The sequence below is a fragment of the Falco punctatus genome (genome assembly GCF_963210335.1).
Source record: "Falco punctatus genome assembly, chromosome: 12".
NCBI lineage: Eukaryota > Metazoa > Chordata > Aves > Falconiformes > Falconidae > Falco > Falco punctatus.
Window position 1 is genome coordinate 16819059 of NC_137592.1, and position 14396 is coordinate 16833454.

Below are 14396 nucleotides of genomic sequence, written 5' to 3' on the forward strand. Positions count from 1 at the left end.
CAAAGCAGCACACCTAAAGATGTTACAGATAACGACTGGATGCAGGTGCCTCAAAGAAGAGCAGTGAGATTAGACACCACAGAAGAAATGCAGAATTTCAACCATGTTAGTAGCCCTCAGAAAACAGAGAAAAGGGCAACTGCTCCATAAATTCACCTGTAACACAATTGTACATTTCAGCAAGGAAAAAGTGCCCAAGAAAAACATAAGCAGGTAAAGGATAAATCTACTAATACAAATGCACACGCCTCCTAGAAACCCATCCTTTACCCCTGTGAAGTCTGGGAAAGTATCCCAAATGCAGATTGTGAAATAACAGTTTTGGACTCGTGATTCCAGAGAAGCGTGGTTCTCTTCTTTGGACAAAGCTAAAGTGAGCACAGCTCCAAGCATGCTTTCAGCTGTTGGAACGACAATCCCCACAGGAGGGGGGAAATGAAGTTACCTAACACAACAACGTCTTAGAAGGGAGTGGTGTGCTAGGGGTGATACAGAACTAAGCCCTGCTTAATACTCTTTGGTTCTCTTTCATAAGAGCTCTAGTATCCTGGTGGGATTCAAAATCAGAGCAGTTTGTGCACTCTGCCAACCCATCCCCTACTCAGGGCCAACCCAGCACAGGAGTACCTTCTTTCCTACCCTTGGGCCCCGCCGGTTGGGAAACACTGCTGAGCTCCATTTAAAGGACGCTGCCTTCGAGTGGTGGATGCCTCTCAGCGGTGGGTGACTGATCCCTTTGCAGCCTGTAGACTCACTTGTTAAAGGTCCTTTGGGATGAAAGGCACCATGTAATTGCAAGTTGTAAAGGCGCATCCGATTCCCACCACCAGCCTGTGTGGAAAGGAATAAATCCCCAGAAGAGCCTTGGCAAAGACAGATGCCTGCCTGCGATACTGCCTGTTTGTGAGACAGTCGCCTTGCCCAGGAGTCGACGGAGCCAAAGGTAGTACCAATATTCAGGCAGGGCACAGAAAGAATAAAGGCTGTCGGGCTCCACAGTGAAGCATTTACAGGTAAGCTGCTTTTAATTCCACTTTATCCTCCTTCCTCTCACCCCTGCCAAGCGGTTAGAAAAGAAACTGGTGACACTTCAGTGTGTGAAACCATCAGCTGTGAACAAGGGAAAGGGACCCTCGTGTGCTCCTAGCTACATCTGTAATTCCAGACACAGCCCTGACCAAGCCACTTCCCATCCCCTGTGCCTCAGTTTCTCCTGTGCATAATACATACACCACAGTCAGGCAGCCAAGATGAACTAATTAACATCTAGGTGTTGCGACCTTCTGATGAGAGGTAATTTCCTTTCAATTATAGTCTTCCTTCAGGCACTTTTCAAGAAATAGTCGCTGACAAGCAGGACTAGTTCCTCAAGTGGAACAACAACTCATATTTAACTGCTTCTTCATTAACTCCAATAGGGCCTCTGACAATTTACTCTAGTCACAGACCTGGAGCAGCGCAAAGAATTACTTTTCAAAAGCAAATCTCTTCCCTCCTGAAGGTCTCTCCTCCACCCCTAGGTTCATACGCAGTTTAATTTCAGGGGGATAGCTAAGAGGCCATGACAGAACTTCATTTTAAGACTACTCTTCTCCCTTCTCTTCCACAAACAGGAAAGGTCAGCTCCAAACACTCTTTTGACAAGGAAAACAGAACTTTGCAGTTAGCACCATCTTCCTGCGTTGTCCACTACCCTCCCCTACAAGACTGGAAGGTCTGTCTTCCTCCACCAACACACAGCTGCCTAATACCTACTTCATTCTATGCGACCACATTGCAAAGAGCAGTTCAAGAGTTTACAAACGCATCACTGTTCCTCTTAGAAAGGAAAAAAACAGTATCTATCAAACATTTTCAAACGTGTGTGCAGACTTGTCATATGGCAACTACCAGACTTAGAGAGGTGCCACTAGATAGACAACACTCAACTTTTTTGGAAGGTACTTCAAAAAGCCTAGCAGATGCTTGCTGGTCACTTGCCCAAAAGCAGAAATTGGCCAGTTTCAGCTATGAGTCCTTGCTGGCAAGAGTGTGATAAGCCTTTCTTCTCCTCCCTCTTACATGACTTTGAAATGTGTCTCTTAGAAAGCTGACTGCAAGCTTTGATTTTTGCCTGCCTGACAATCTGAAGGAAGGAGGTGGCATGATGAAAAGGGACAGATGGGTCATTCAGAGGGGCAGGCTGTCAGTGCTCCCTGGCCAACTTGGGGAACTCACCACTCCAGGGTCCCAGCGAAGATCACGCTCTGAAGGCCACACAAATCTCTTAGGAACAAGTGAATGAAGCCATACCCCCCCTACTAGTGAGCTGTGTCTTGTCCCTACTTTCTCTCCTCCCGATATGAAACGGCTGCCTGCAGCAGCTCCTGCACACACCACAGGGTCTGTCCATGCCTGAGCAGGAGAAGGAGCAGGCATGAGGAGCTCCATGCAAGCACAGACACAGGCAAGGCATGGTGTGACTCTCATTTTCTCAACTACATCCAAGTAGAGTCCTTAGTGGTTTTGGTCTGTACACAAGTGACTTGTGTGTACAGACCTTGTCCTCTCCTTCCTTCCCACCTTTCCCTTTCCAGCCCTCCCTGTGTGGCAGGAACATCCTCCCTCCAGAGGGATCACAGCTGGCTGCCCCGGCTGTCCTTTGGGCCAGGAACCTCAGGTACCATGCTTCTCACAGACCTGGTGCGTGGTGTGTCCCTGGGCATGTGCAGCTTCCAGTTCGCACGAGGCCAGGGCAACCAGATTCCCTCTGGCCAGGCAGGCTGGCACAGCGCAGCACGCTGCTTTCAACTTAAAGGGAACCCAAATTAAAACTGCAAAGTGAGTATTAATTACCCTGGCATGAGCAGGCTGTGAACACATGCTGACACAGTGTGCTTGCCTCTGGACAAACCGCCCCAGCCGTGGAAGCCAAGCGCAGGAAGTGGGTGTATTATGGGAGAGGTGTGTGGGAAAAGAGGATTACAGCTCTGGGGACTGGGAGAGGCAACGTGTGCCAGGTTCCCACAGCCACGCGAACAAAGGGGAGAAGGGAGCAACTGCAGTGGGCCTGGATGCGGTGGTAGGAGACATGCCTGATCAGCCATCTGGGACTTGAAGCTCTGCCAGAAAACAGTGGCAGAGCTGCTGTGACCCTCTGCCATCCCCTACCCCCTTCTCTTTGCTCCGTTACCCAGGTGTGACCCAGAAGTCCCCTCTCTGTGAAACATGCCCTGCCGCTCCCCAGCCCCTTGAACCACCGTGCCACAAGCCACAGCCACCACTGACACACAGGGCTGTCTCAGGAGCAGTCACTGGGCTGCACCTCAATTCTAACCTCCTTTCTACCCCCCATTCTTAAACCAGAGCCACAACCCACATCAGACCACAAAGCAAAGACAGCACTGAAAATAGATGTCAGCCTCCTGACTCACCGGCCACTCACAGCTTCCACAGAGCTCTCTGGATTACAGAGCTCTTGGTTATTCTGCAAGCACTTACATGATTTAACGGGTGCAAGGGCATACATGGCAGGAATTTATGAAAAGCAGGCAGCAATAAGAATTCTTTAAGGAAGCAGAAGAGAGAGACATGACAGTCCCTCTCTCCAGGCTGCAGGCTGGTTAGCTTTTGCCATGAAATCCAATAAAAACAATGCTAAATAAAACAATGTTTGGAATCAGATGCTTGGGATCCTTTTTAACAGGCAGGGACATTCCCACCTTATCTGCACTGGATCCTTCCCCACATTGACAAAACTCTAGACAAAATCTTTTGTTGTAATTATTCAGACCAAGGGCTAGGGTTCTCCAGGGCCAGCTGTCACTGCACAGAGACCTTCAGCAGGCAGCTTGGCGACTGAGTTGGAAGAAGGACGGGGGAAGCTGGTTTCCCCAGTAAGAAAATGGATATCCATGTTCTCATTTAGCAGAGGACCTTCTCCATTTTGTTCAGCAGAGGTGCGCCCATCAACAGGGGACAAGAGCCAGCCTAGGGAACTAACAATGCTAAAATCTTCACGAGGGGCCTCTGCCCAGCAAGTAACCCAAGGATGTGACCGGCCAGGGAGATAAGGCTCTCTTGTTGCTTCTAAATGGCAAGTTTGGGCTTCAGCACTCAGCCTCACAAAGACAACCAGGAGGGTTTGACAAACTGTTAGCAAGCTGCAGTTCGGGATCTCAGCTGCCCGAGATGTCAGAGCTGTTTAGACTGCATGATATGGTATGAATAAGGACACAGCTCAAGGAATGTGGTTTGAAGATCAAAGACCAGACTTCAGTTTTCCTCACACTGTCTCTTTGGGCAAGTCACATTCTCTGCTGGTTTCTCAGTTTAACTCACTCTGAAATGGCAATTACGATATTTATCTCCCTTGGAGATGCTATATTTAGCAATGCTTGCAAAGCACCTTGGGAGCCTGTGATGGAAGAGGCAACATATATGTATGAGTATATATACGTATGTATACACACACACAAAGTCTTCTGATTTTTTAGAAATCTTTATTTGTGCTGTGCAGCCAGAACCAGTACTGCTCTGTCACCTAGTACGCCTTACATTTGTGAATAGCTCAGGCATCTGCCAAGGCGGCTCTGGGCAGCATAGCTCCTGCTCAGCTCCAAGCTGAAAAGGTCCCTTGTTTTAGGAGAAGAAAACCCAGCATGTTTCTGCAGTGGCCTTTTAGGATGCAGACACAAGAGATAAGAGACAGGGAAGTCATTCCAGGGATCTGGCCCCTGTCCAAGCAGAGGGCGTTCTCAACATTGATAAGATCAAGGCAAGAGCACAAGAGGTTTATGTCCTGATTTAAAATTCTTGTTTTATTTTTACATAGCAGAAAACATCTCTCTGATCAGCCAGGTTATCAGATTGGCCTTGAAATCTTTACTCCCTCTCTGCCTGCTCCAACAAGAGCTCTTGAAATACCCAGGGGCTTGCCAGTTGTGTCTTCTACCCACCTACTGCTGCTGAGATAAGCCCAGCTCCACCGATCCCATTCAGAGACCGCAGGAAGGAGTCTGCGAAGGAAGAACAACAAGAACAGGACTAGATGACAGACCTGTAACTCTCATCCCAAGAGGGCCTGGAGAACTGCAGACTCGTGGTATTATAGAAAGCCTCTGGAAGACTGGTGTCTGCATTCAGAGCTGGCTACAGCCGATCAAGCCTGGCCCAGGGTGGAGGCAGTTACACCCTGCGAGCACATGCATGCACAGTCCTCCTTACTGCATTATGGCAGTGTTTCCATGCAACACCTGACTGCGCCATGCAAACATGCTCTGGATGCAAAAATACCCACGCAAACGTGTGCACCCCTCATCTACACCTTGTGCCTTGCTTCCAGTTACAGACACTACTCTGGCTGACACGCTGGGGCACCAGTGACCAGGTCTGCACGCACACATCGCCCACCTCAGTGTGCAACACCCAAGCATGCCCACACCTACCTCTCACCTCGCGCTGACACATGCTGTGCCACATGTATCTATTATGTACAAATCCATACTTCATACACATGGTGTCACTCCAATTTGTCTCTGCTCACCTGCCCACAGGGGCTGATTCTGTTCTATTACCCTTTACTGGGGGGAAGAGAAGCAAGATTTTTAATACTGTTTTCTCTTCACTACAGGCCCTGATCTTTCACAGCTTCTATTCCTGAACACATTTCAAACACAACAGAGCTGCTGCATATTTGGGAATTTTATTAATCTCCCTGCCTTAATCTGTCTAGGTTCTTAGACTTGTCACATCACTGTTCCATCGTCCTGCTTACAAACTGCTGAGCAAGTGGAAAGGCTGTAGGCCTAACACTGCCTGAGCTGGCCCATGGGAAGCTGAAGCACAAGGTACAATGACAAGGTGACACCTTAGTGTTAAAACAGCATGTGGAGAAGCAAAACCCAACCTAGGTCACCTGCTTCAGAAAAGACTTCCAATGACCATGAACATTTCCAAGGGCTGAAACTGTGTTTCAGAGCCAGGGGATAAAGACACTGCCCCCCATCTCACCGTCCCATGGGAGACTCCTCCAGCAGAAGAGGGAGGAAGAACACAGTTGGGATGATGCATGTGAGCGCAACACGTTGCATCCTAACATGCCAGCAAAGGCCTGAAATGTCAAGGTAACCAAAATATCAATGAGAAGGAGGGTATTTTTAACAGCATGCACTATCTCACAACCACATTAGACACTGTCCTCAGTAAGAAGAAATGAAAATGCTTCATTGGTGTTACTAGCAGGTCTTCATCATCCTTGCACAGGAGGGAATAAGCACAACCCTTATTCTTTCAAGCTGTTCAGCAGCAGAACTGGAGGAATAAAGGAGGAATCCTGGCTTCAAACACCTGGCATAAACCATTAGGTAGCTTGTCTGCCCCTCAGATCAGTTGACTCACTGCATCTCCAGCCAGTTGTACGCTGTCTGGATGTCACTGTCCACCTCAGTTTTTTTAGAAAGAGACCACATGTTCTTTACATGTGCTGAATCAGGGCTACAGCCACAAGCAAACTGATTCGTGTGGTGGTATTTTCTGCTCAGACACACAGACAGTTACCTGGTTCCTCCTGTAACAGCTCATCAAACCATTTGCTATGAGATTCATCCTCATTTCTTCCACCTTCACTGCAATGGCAAAGTCCCAAGACTGAACCTGAGTCACCAGACCCTCAGCAACAGAGAGCCAACCTCTCACCTTGCTTCTTGCTATCATCCTTTGCAAAAGGCCACATTCAGTAGGGCCTCAGAATAGCCCTCCCAAGCAAAATAAAGTCCCCAGTGTGCTCCAATTCCATGATTGAATGCTGGGCATGAGCCAGAAGTCACAGAATGGTTGAGATTGGCAGGCACCTTTAGAGATAGTCGAGCTCAATCCCCCTCCTCAAAGCAGGGTCAGCAAGAGCATGTTGCCCAAGACCGTGTCCTGGCATGCTTTGACTATCTCCATGGTCAGAGACTCCACAGTTTCTCAGGGCAACGTGGATTTCCTGCATTTCAGCTAGTGCCCGTTACTTCTTGTCCTGCTGCTGGGCAACACTAAGAAGGAACCCTGTGCCAAGCATGTCTTACTGACTGAATTGAGAGTTCCTTTTATATGATTAACACAGCATCGCACTTCAGAGATATTGACCTCTCGGCTGCTTCCAGAGCTAAGGCATCTCAGCAAGATATTCTGCCAGGGACCTGCTGCCTCCTTTCTAAGCTGTGTACAGAAAAGCCAGCACTTGCAATCACTTGAAAAATGGAAGCAAAAATGCTCCTTTACCTAACGGTTCTGCTACCGACAGACCGTGAAGTATCATATGCTATTGTCATGGAAACCACATGAGCACCTCAGGTAGCAATGCACTGCCCCAGCCTGGCAAGGTTGGCCAGAGAAGCATGGATTCTGTGCCATCTGTCAGAATGGTGTGCTCTCACAGCTTCTGCTGTTTATTTTCGTGCGAGCTGACGTGGGCTCAGTAGGGAGCAAAGGGATAGTTCTGCCTCTCATTCTCCAGGGGCACAAGAGTAAGCTACAATAATAAGCCCAAGGTGTCAGAGGAAAGCACCACACCGAGGCACTGGTGACATCTCAGGGACTGGGGGGACTGCCACCCAGCAGCATTGGAAATAGCTGCAGTCCAGGGACACCCAGAAAAAACAGCAAAAGCACGTGGAGCAGGCACAAAAGAAGGTGATAAACAAGTTGCGCTGAAACACTGCAGCAAGATTAAGCCTGTTAGTAGGTCTGAAGGACAGGCACAGTCTGGGGAGAGCTCACAGGGCACATGAGGAGACAGCTCTACTGAAAACAATCCAGGCAGAAGCACAAGAGAATACATAACAGATCAGAATTAATTGTGCAATCAGAAGTATCAGGTCATTGTAGGGCTGCTGGAAGACAGGACTGAAGTACCCTGGCAGAAGGCATATAAGGAGTTGGAGAAATACAGCCCAGCTCTGCAAAAGCCTCTAGCCAGCCTTACCTCCTCCTCCTCTCAAATACCAGATTCAGCCACAAAGCAGTGATGGGCAGGGGCACCCAACAGCATGTCCATAAAGAGTAGCACTTCTGGGTACCAAAGGCATCAGTCCCATTTCCTGCTGGGCAAGGCATAAACCCTGAAGGATCGTGGTCTGCCATTCACCCCTCTTGCAAGGCTGTAATTACTGCAGTGAAAGTAGCAGGTTTATCACAAAGGATGTATTTTTTTCTTCACTCTGACCTGGTTTTGCCTGTATATTGCAAGCATGGAGAGTCATATGGGGCTCAGTGGACAAAGGCACTTGTTTTGGCTGCAAAGTGCAAGGTCACACACACATCTCCTGCTGCACCATAGAGCGCTGACCAAAAGAAAGCCAAGATACCCACAAAAGAGACAGGGGGTTGCCTGAAGAGTCAGGGGATGGGGTACTAGAGAGAAAGACTCAGAGGCGCAGGCAGCACAGACTACAGACAGGAGAGTTGAGCAAACACAGCCCTGCTAGGCATGGTGTGCACTCAAGAGCAGGAAATGCTCAGACACTGCAGTGTCATCCCAGCTACAAAGCCATCCGAACGATCTAACTCATCTGCCACCACCTAGTCCCACAACGCACATAGTTCTGCAGACACCAGTGCATCACGCAAGTGTAATTCCTCTTCCACAGCTATCTACCAGTACCCCTCACCCCTACTGAACACCACTTGTTACCTCAGATCAGCACCTCCCTAGGGGTCAAGAAGGTTTCAGATGATACCCTACAGGACAGCTATGCATACTGTATGAGCTCACAGCAGGGAATGTAGACTTTCACTCCAAGGAAGCTTTGAACCCAGTCTCCAAAATGGAAAAGTCAATGCATTATTAGCCTTGTCAGTACCTAACCTAAATTGCAACTACAGTCTATACTCCAGATCAGTGACTTTTGTTATGCAGCTGATCAAGCCGCAGGAAACCTCCATAAATAATCTTCTGGGCATAGATGTTCAATGAGAATTACCATATTTAGATATAAGTGGAAAGATGAAGGAACTGCACCAGAAAAGGGCAACTTACACGAATTTTAATTACTCTAGTCTTCGCTCCACAATTCTTCTTGAGCAGCATCTTCTGAAAGAGAAGTAGAATCCAGGGATTAGTAGAAGTAGCACGAGGAAAGAGAAAGAAGGAGCTTGTAGGGAGACTCTTTCATCAACATTTAATTAGCAAACAAGATGGATAGTTAAGCGAGATAGGAAAGACTAAGAATTACCAGAGATGGCCATCAAGTAATCGGCCTAATCTGAGACTGTCTTGCCCAACCTGCAGAGTCCTTTGGCAGTGGCTGATACCCTGGGTTCCAAAAGAAGATACAAGAAATTCCAGAGAGAAAGAGATGGAACAACTGCCTAAAAGGAAGTTTCTTCCTAATTCCTGTCAATTAGTGGTTAGACTTTGCCCTGAAGCAAGTAGAATTTACCTTCCTTTTATGAAGGAAAAAAAAAAGTCTATTTAATGCAAATGTGGATGTTCCCATTATTTTATTTTCATTATGTTTATTTATTTAGAATTAAAGAACAAGGTAAAAAGCACCTGCCCACACTCCTAAATCCCTTTGCTATATACTGTAAGAGCCATTAAAGTTGTCATAACACATGAACCACACAACTTAGCAAACAGGATATACTTAAAACAGCAATTATTCTGTGTAACTACAGAAATAAACAAGTAAGTTGCAGCTCTATCCCACTTCTGAAGCAGTGCTTTGAAAGCTGGCAAGTAACTAAAATCATTCTTTCTCCTAAAAAAAATAATTTAAAAAAATTACTCTAAGTAGAAAAGCAAGGCTCCAAGAAAGAACAGGTTTTTCCATTAAAAAATACTTCAACTACATCTTTTATAGTGAAAAACTTGGTGATGGAGCCATGTCAGGAAGAAACTTTCTCCACCAGCTTTTGAAAGAAATCATGTAATTTTTCCTAGCTCCTGACTGTCTTCTACAGTCTGTCTTTTAACAGTTGGAAAGCTGTGCGAAGTGTGGGAAAACACTCTCCGTCCTGCACACACGCTTTAGCAAAGCAACTGAGGTGTTTTTTAGATCGAGTTTTTTAGATCGAGTTCCTAACACAGAAGACCCATGGAAAGACATCCTACCGTTTTACCAATATGGAAATAGTGAGACCTTTCTACTTCCTCTCTCCTTTCATTTGTAGTCTTCTATTGGAAAAAAGCAGGAAGACAAGACAACAGCAACAGAGTAAAGGGAGCCTTGGAAACTCAAAAAGCTTAACATCCCCCCCCCCCCCCCAAAAAAAAAAAATATACAAACCACTCTCAAAAAACCAACACCCAAAACAGAGAACAGTGCTCAGGTGAAAGTACATATTTTTCCAGTAGGAAGTACTGATGGGTGGTGGGGAGAGAGGTCCCACTCCTCCACCACCTTCTGTTACTCTATGCTCCACAAGCATGTCTTTACAGTTCCAATCCACAAGCTGCCCAAAACTTGGAGAGGGAGTTGGAGAAGACCCACCCACCATTTCTACATACACCAGCCTCCTTAATCTAAAACCCAGCCCTCAGCACACTTGTGGCCCACTGACATGCCTGGAGAAAAAAAAAAAATAAAAAAATAAAAAAGATGGGTGCTACAGCAAGTCTTGACTTTAAACTTGCACGAGTAGTTCAGGGCCTGAGGAAAGTGCATTTCACTGTCCAAGCAACATGGGAAAGAAGGGAGGTGCTGCAAGGATCTTGAGCTTTTTCTCTTAATCTTTTAGCAGATGAATCCTAGTGATGGCTTTGTTCTTCATCAAAGGGCTCAACAGTAGCCTTGCCTGATGCCTCTGCCCCCAGGTTTGACCTGGCAGCACAGGCTATGGCATCAGCACAGCACCAAGGTTCCTAACCTTACAGGGACCCAACAGGTCTTTGCACAAACTAGGCAGAAGGAGACAAAAGGGAACTGCTGAACTGAACTAACCCAAGCCCATGCTGTCCAACTAAACAAGTAATTCCCCAGGAATTCCTATAAAACAACGCAGAGCTCCATTCCCAGCCAGGCTGCAAGGCCGTTATTGTAAGGCTGGTATTTACTGTGGTGTTTCTGCATTTAAGGCCCCCTGCAACCATACAGTGAAGAAAGCTGAGGAGGAGAAAGAACTTGGTAGGGCTGACAAACCCCAGTGGTGCATGGAAGGGCAGAGTAAGGAGTTGTGAGGTCTTGCAAAGTCTTGGTCTCTCCATAAGGTTTTCTTCTAGACTGCTGTGAAACATTGGCTGGCAGGGATGAGGAACGGTAAGCTAGATAGCTCAAGCCACAAGCCCACTGGTGGGATAAAACATATGAGACAAAGTAGGGTTAAGCAATGAAAGTGAGAATCAGGACTCTGGATTTTAAGCCCCATCCTTTAGAGGAAGAGCACTGTTACGGTGGGACATACCCTGCTGCATCCCATTTGATGTGACTTTGGGTGAGAATCTTAGCTTCACTAGGCTGCTGTAAAGCTGAGCTTTACAGTGGCTGAACCCCCAAGGATGGAACGAGGCTGTGACATCAAATTCCACAGTGCCTCAGTAGCAGCACCACTGGACCCTCTGCTGAAGGGGAAAAAGCACCTTTAAACACAACTCTGCTGGCCAGGAAGCAAGTACACCACCTCCCAGTACAGTCCAGCAGGGTCCAGTGCCTAGCAAGATCCCTCGCTAACTCCTCGCAGAGAAACAAATTATGTTGTTTCCCAACTACAAATTAGCATGGGCACCAAGGCCTTAAATTTACTCATTCTGGTCTTCTATTAGAAGGCATAGGGAGGAACAACTGAGACAGCAATTACAAGATGACAACAGAGTGACTGAAAAGTTTAAACTAGCCTGTGGGTAGATGTACAACCAGCCAGACTACCAAGAGGAATTCAAATGCTCAGCTGTATCCCAAGCCCTACGCTTCTGGCAGAAAACAGAGGTGCTCTTTTAATGGTGCTGTTGTGATGAGCTTTAGTCACATGAGCATCTTACCACTATTTGCACTGTTGCTACAGTTCAAAGAGGCTGCATTGTGCAGCAAGAGCAGGCTGCCCTACGTAATTTTTGTGAGTTAATAGCGTTCTCTAGTGTGCCTCCTGATGGACTCAGTAAAATGAAGAAATGACATCCCGTCATCCATAGCCTGTAAAACTGGAGCATAAACCTCAGCAGAAGCAGCTCTCTGGAACTGCTGGGTTTTCCTGCTTCCACTTAGACTGGAAGTGGAGCAGGGCTGCTTGTGCTGCCCTCTTCCAGCTTCACTGTTATGGTCCAAGAGATGTCTCATCCTAAAAGAAAAAACATAAGGAGGGAGAGAGCACAAGCCAACCAAATGATACTGCAGCTGAGAATGAATACGTAGAAGGCCAGTTATCAAATGTTATTCTATTTGATCAAATTGTTTCCAGTTCACACACACTCTGTACCCATCACAGTAAAGTCATGCTTTACATAAAAAGTCAGTCAAAATCAGTCAAGCATCTTTGTATGGTTTTCCATCCCTCAGTTTTCCCTTTCCTTGCCAAACCTGAGCACAGACTTTCAGATGGGGAAGCTAAAACACAGTGCTGCCTAGCAACAGCCAGGGACTTTCCATGGCAGCCTCTCCTCATCCTCCCTCTGGAGATCTCCACGTCAGGATCCAGCCACGAGATACTCAACTCATTAACTTCTATTTACACAGATACAAGGCAGAGCTGAAATAACATTTATGTGACTACATGGCTTGCAGCAGCCTAAAGCCAGGGGAAATGGCCTATAAGAAAGGTGACACGTTCAGTCTGGTAACCCTGGGATTATTCCTAAGGACTAGGCCAATCTGGAAGTGCAGTTTTATTTCCTCAAGTTATTTTCTGGGAGCCATACAGGAGCAGAGATTTGCTGAAGGTCATTGAGAATGTTAGCAGCACAGCTGAGACTAAACCATAAAGTTTGGTTTCTGAGACTTTCTTCCACATGCAGAAAAGGAAATGGAAGAGAAAGAGGCAGCATCTGTACTCAGCCTCCCTATTTCAATCAAAAAGTCCCTCCTTCAGTCTCTGACAGAACTGCTGGCATCAGAGCTGACACTTACAGCCTGGGAGCACTATTATTTGCATGAAGGAAAGTTTATTTTATAATCTGCTGTGGCTTCTACTTAAGAGGAGAAAATTACATGACTAAGGAAACATGGAAAGTCTTTTTGAGGGCACAAGAGTTATGCTTCACTAAAAATAAGGCTAAATTGGAACATTCTAGGGTTAAACTCCCAGAAAACAGCACAATTTGTTCAGTTCAAGGACCCTCCCACCAATCTCACCTCCTGTTACACAAATACTCTCCACTCACAACCCAGTGACTCTCTCCATCCTGGACGTGGATTCAAAACGAAGTTGCAGGGACTGGAAACTATCACTTAGAAGGTCACGTATTTACTGAATGACGTGTGGCAACGAACCCCTGAACTGGCACGAGTGGACTTGCTGTGACATCAAAATACCACATTAAATGCAGAGATGGACCACCATCCCTGCCTCTCTCAGAACACAGCTCTCTAGTCCAGCCTTGCTTCAGGAGACATCTCCAATCAAGCAGTAGTGCTCCAAGTCCTCTAACACTGACTCGAGCAATTCTGAACTAACCCAGATGGGAAGTGGTACATGCATGCATTTGCTTATACACACAAGCTACTGTATACAAACCACTTTATCCATATGATTGTAATATATATTAACAAACAAAATACAGGCATTCTTAATGCAAGGTCATGCTAGGAATAGTGAAATCCTCAAGGATGAATTTATGTCGTACTACTGCAGTTCAAAAATAAATATTTAAAATTCTGGCAATGAACAGCTTAAAGGCAGGCATCACTGCTTAATTTTCAAATATTTCAGAGTTTGAACAATCTCTCAAATCAGCACACAAAGCAAAATGTCAGCCTGCATATTAATAAAACCCTTTCGTCTTACATCTTTTTTATATGCACATTTCTATTTTTAGAATGGTTTTATTTTCACTACCTCCATAGGACAAAGCAACAGCTCTTTTGTCTACTGGTGGTGTCTGGTTCTTTTTAGTTATTATTATTATTTAATTTTATTATCCAATTGTCATTTTAAACCTAAGGGCCTGTTTAGAGTTAGATGCAGTTTAACTACTACCGTTTTTTTTCAAGCCAATTTTGTCTATTTCATGCAAGAGAGCACAGGAACTCTCAGTTCAACTTCACTCATTTAATTTACACTACATCAGCACACTTCAAATGTTTCATTATACAGTCAGCTTGTTGCAACTTAAGAATTTTGCAGGGATTTTCACATATTTAATGGAAAAGATTTCAAAGTTTTAAAAAAGTCTGTATTCAGTAACTGTGCTGTAACTTGACTCAAAGACCAGACGTAGATATCAAGCAGGCCAGAAATCTGCCTTTCATTAGTTTTGCTAAGGATCCTCCACAGAAGGATTG

At 46.1% G+C, this 14396-nt stretch overlaps 1 protein-coding gene across 6 annotated transcripts in view; it reads right to left on the bottom strand.

Annotated features, from left to right (window-relative positions):
* Nucleotides 1-14396, bottom strand: part of LOC308072013 (uncharacterized protein) — a 74072-nt gene that overhangs the window by 6372 nt on the left and 53304 nt on the right. For 2 of the 6 annotated variants that reach the window (XM_080408282.1, XM_080408280.1), the window contains one exon: nucleotides 9002-9055. The exons of 1 other annotated variant lie outside the window; for it this stretch is intronic. In XM_080408282.1, coding sequence (XP_080264408.1) covers nucleotides 9002-9055 — 54 coding nt within the window. Of the gene's footprint in view, nucleotides 1-4781; nucleotides 4998-9001; nucleotides 9056-14396 lie in introns of those variants that run through there. 3 more of the 6 variants (XM_080408285.1, XM_080408284.1, XM_080408281.1) reach the window with 3 other exon arrangements.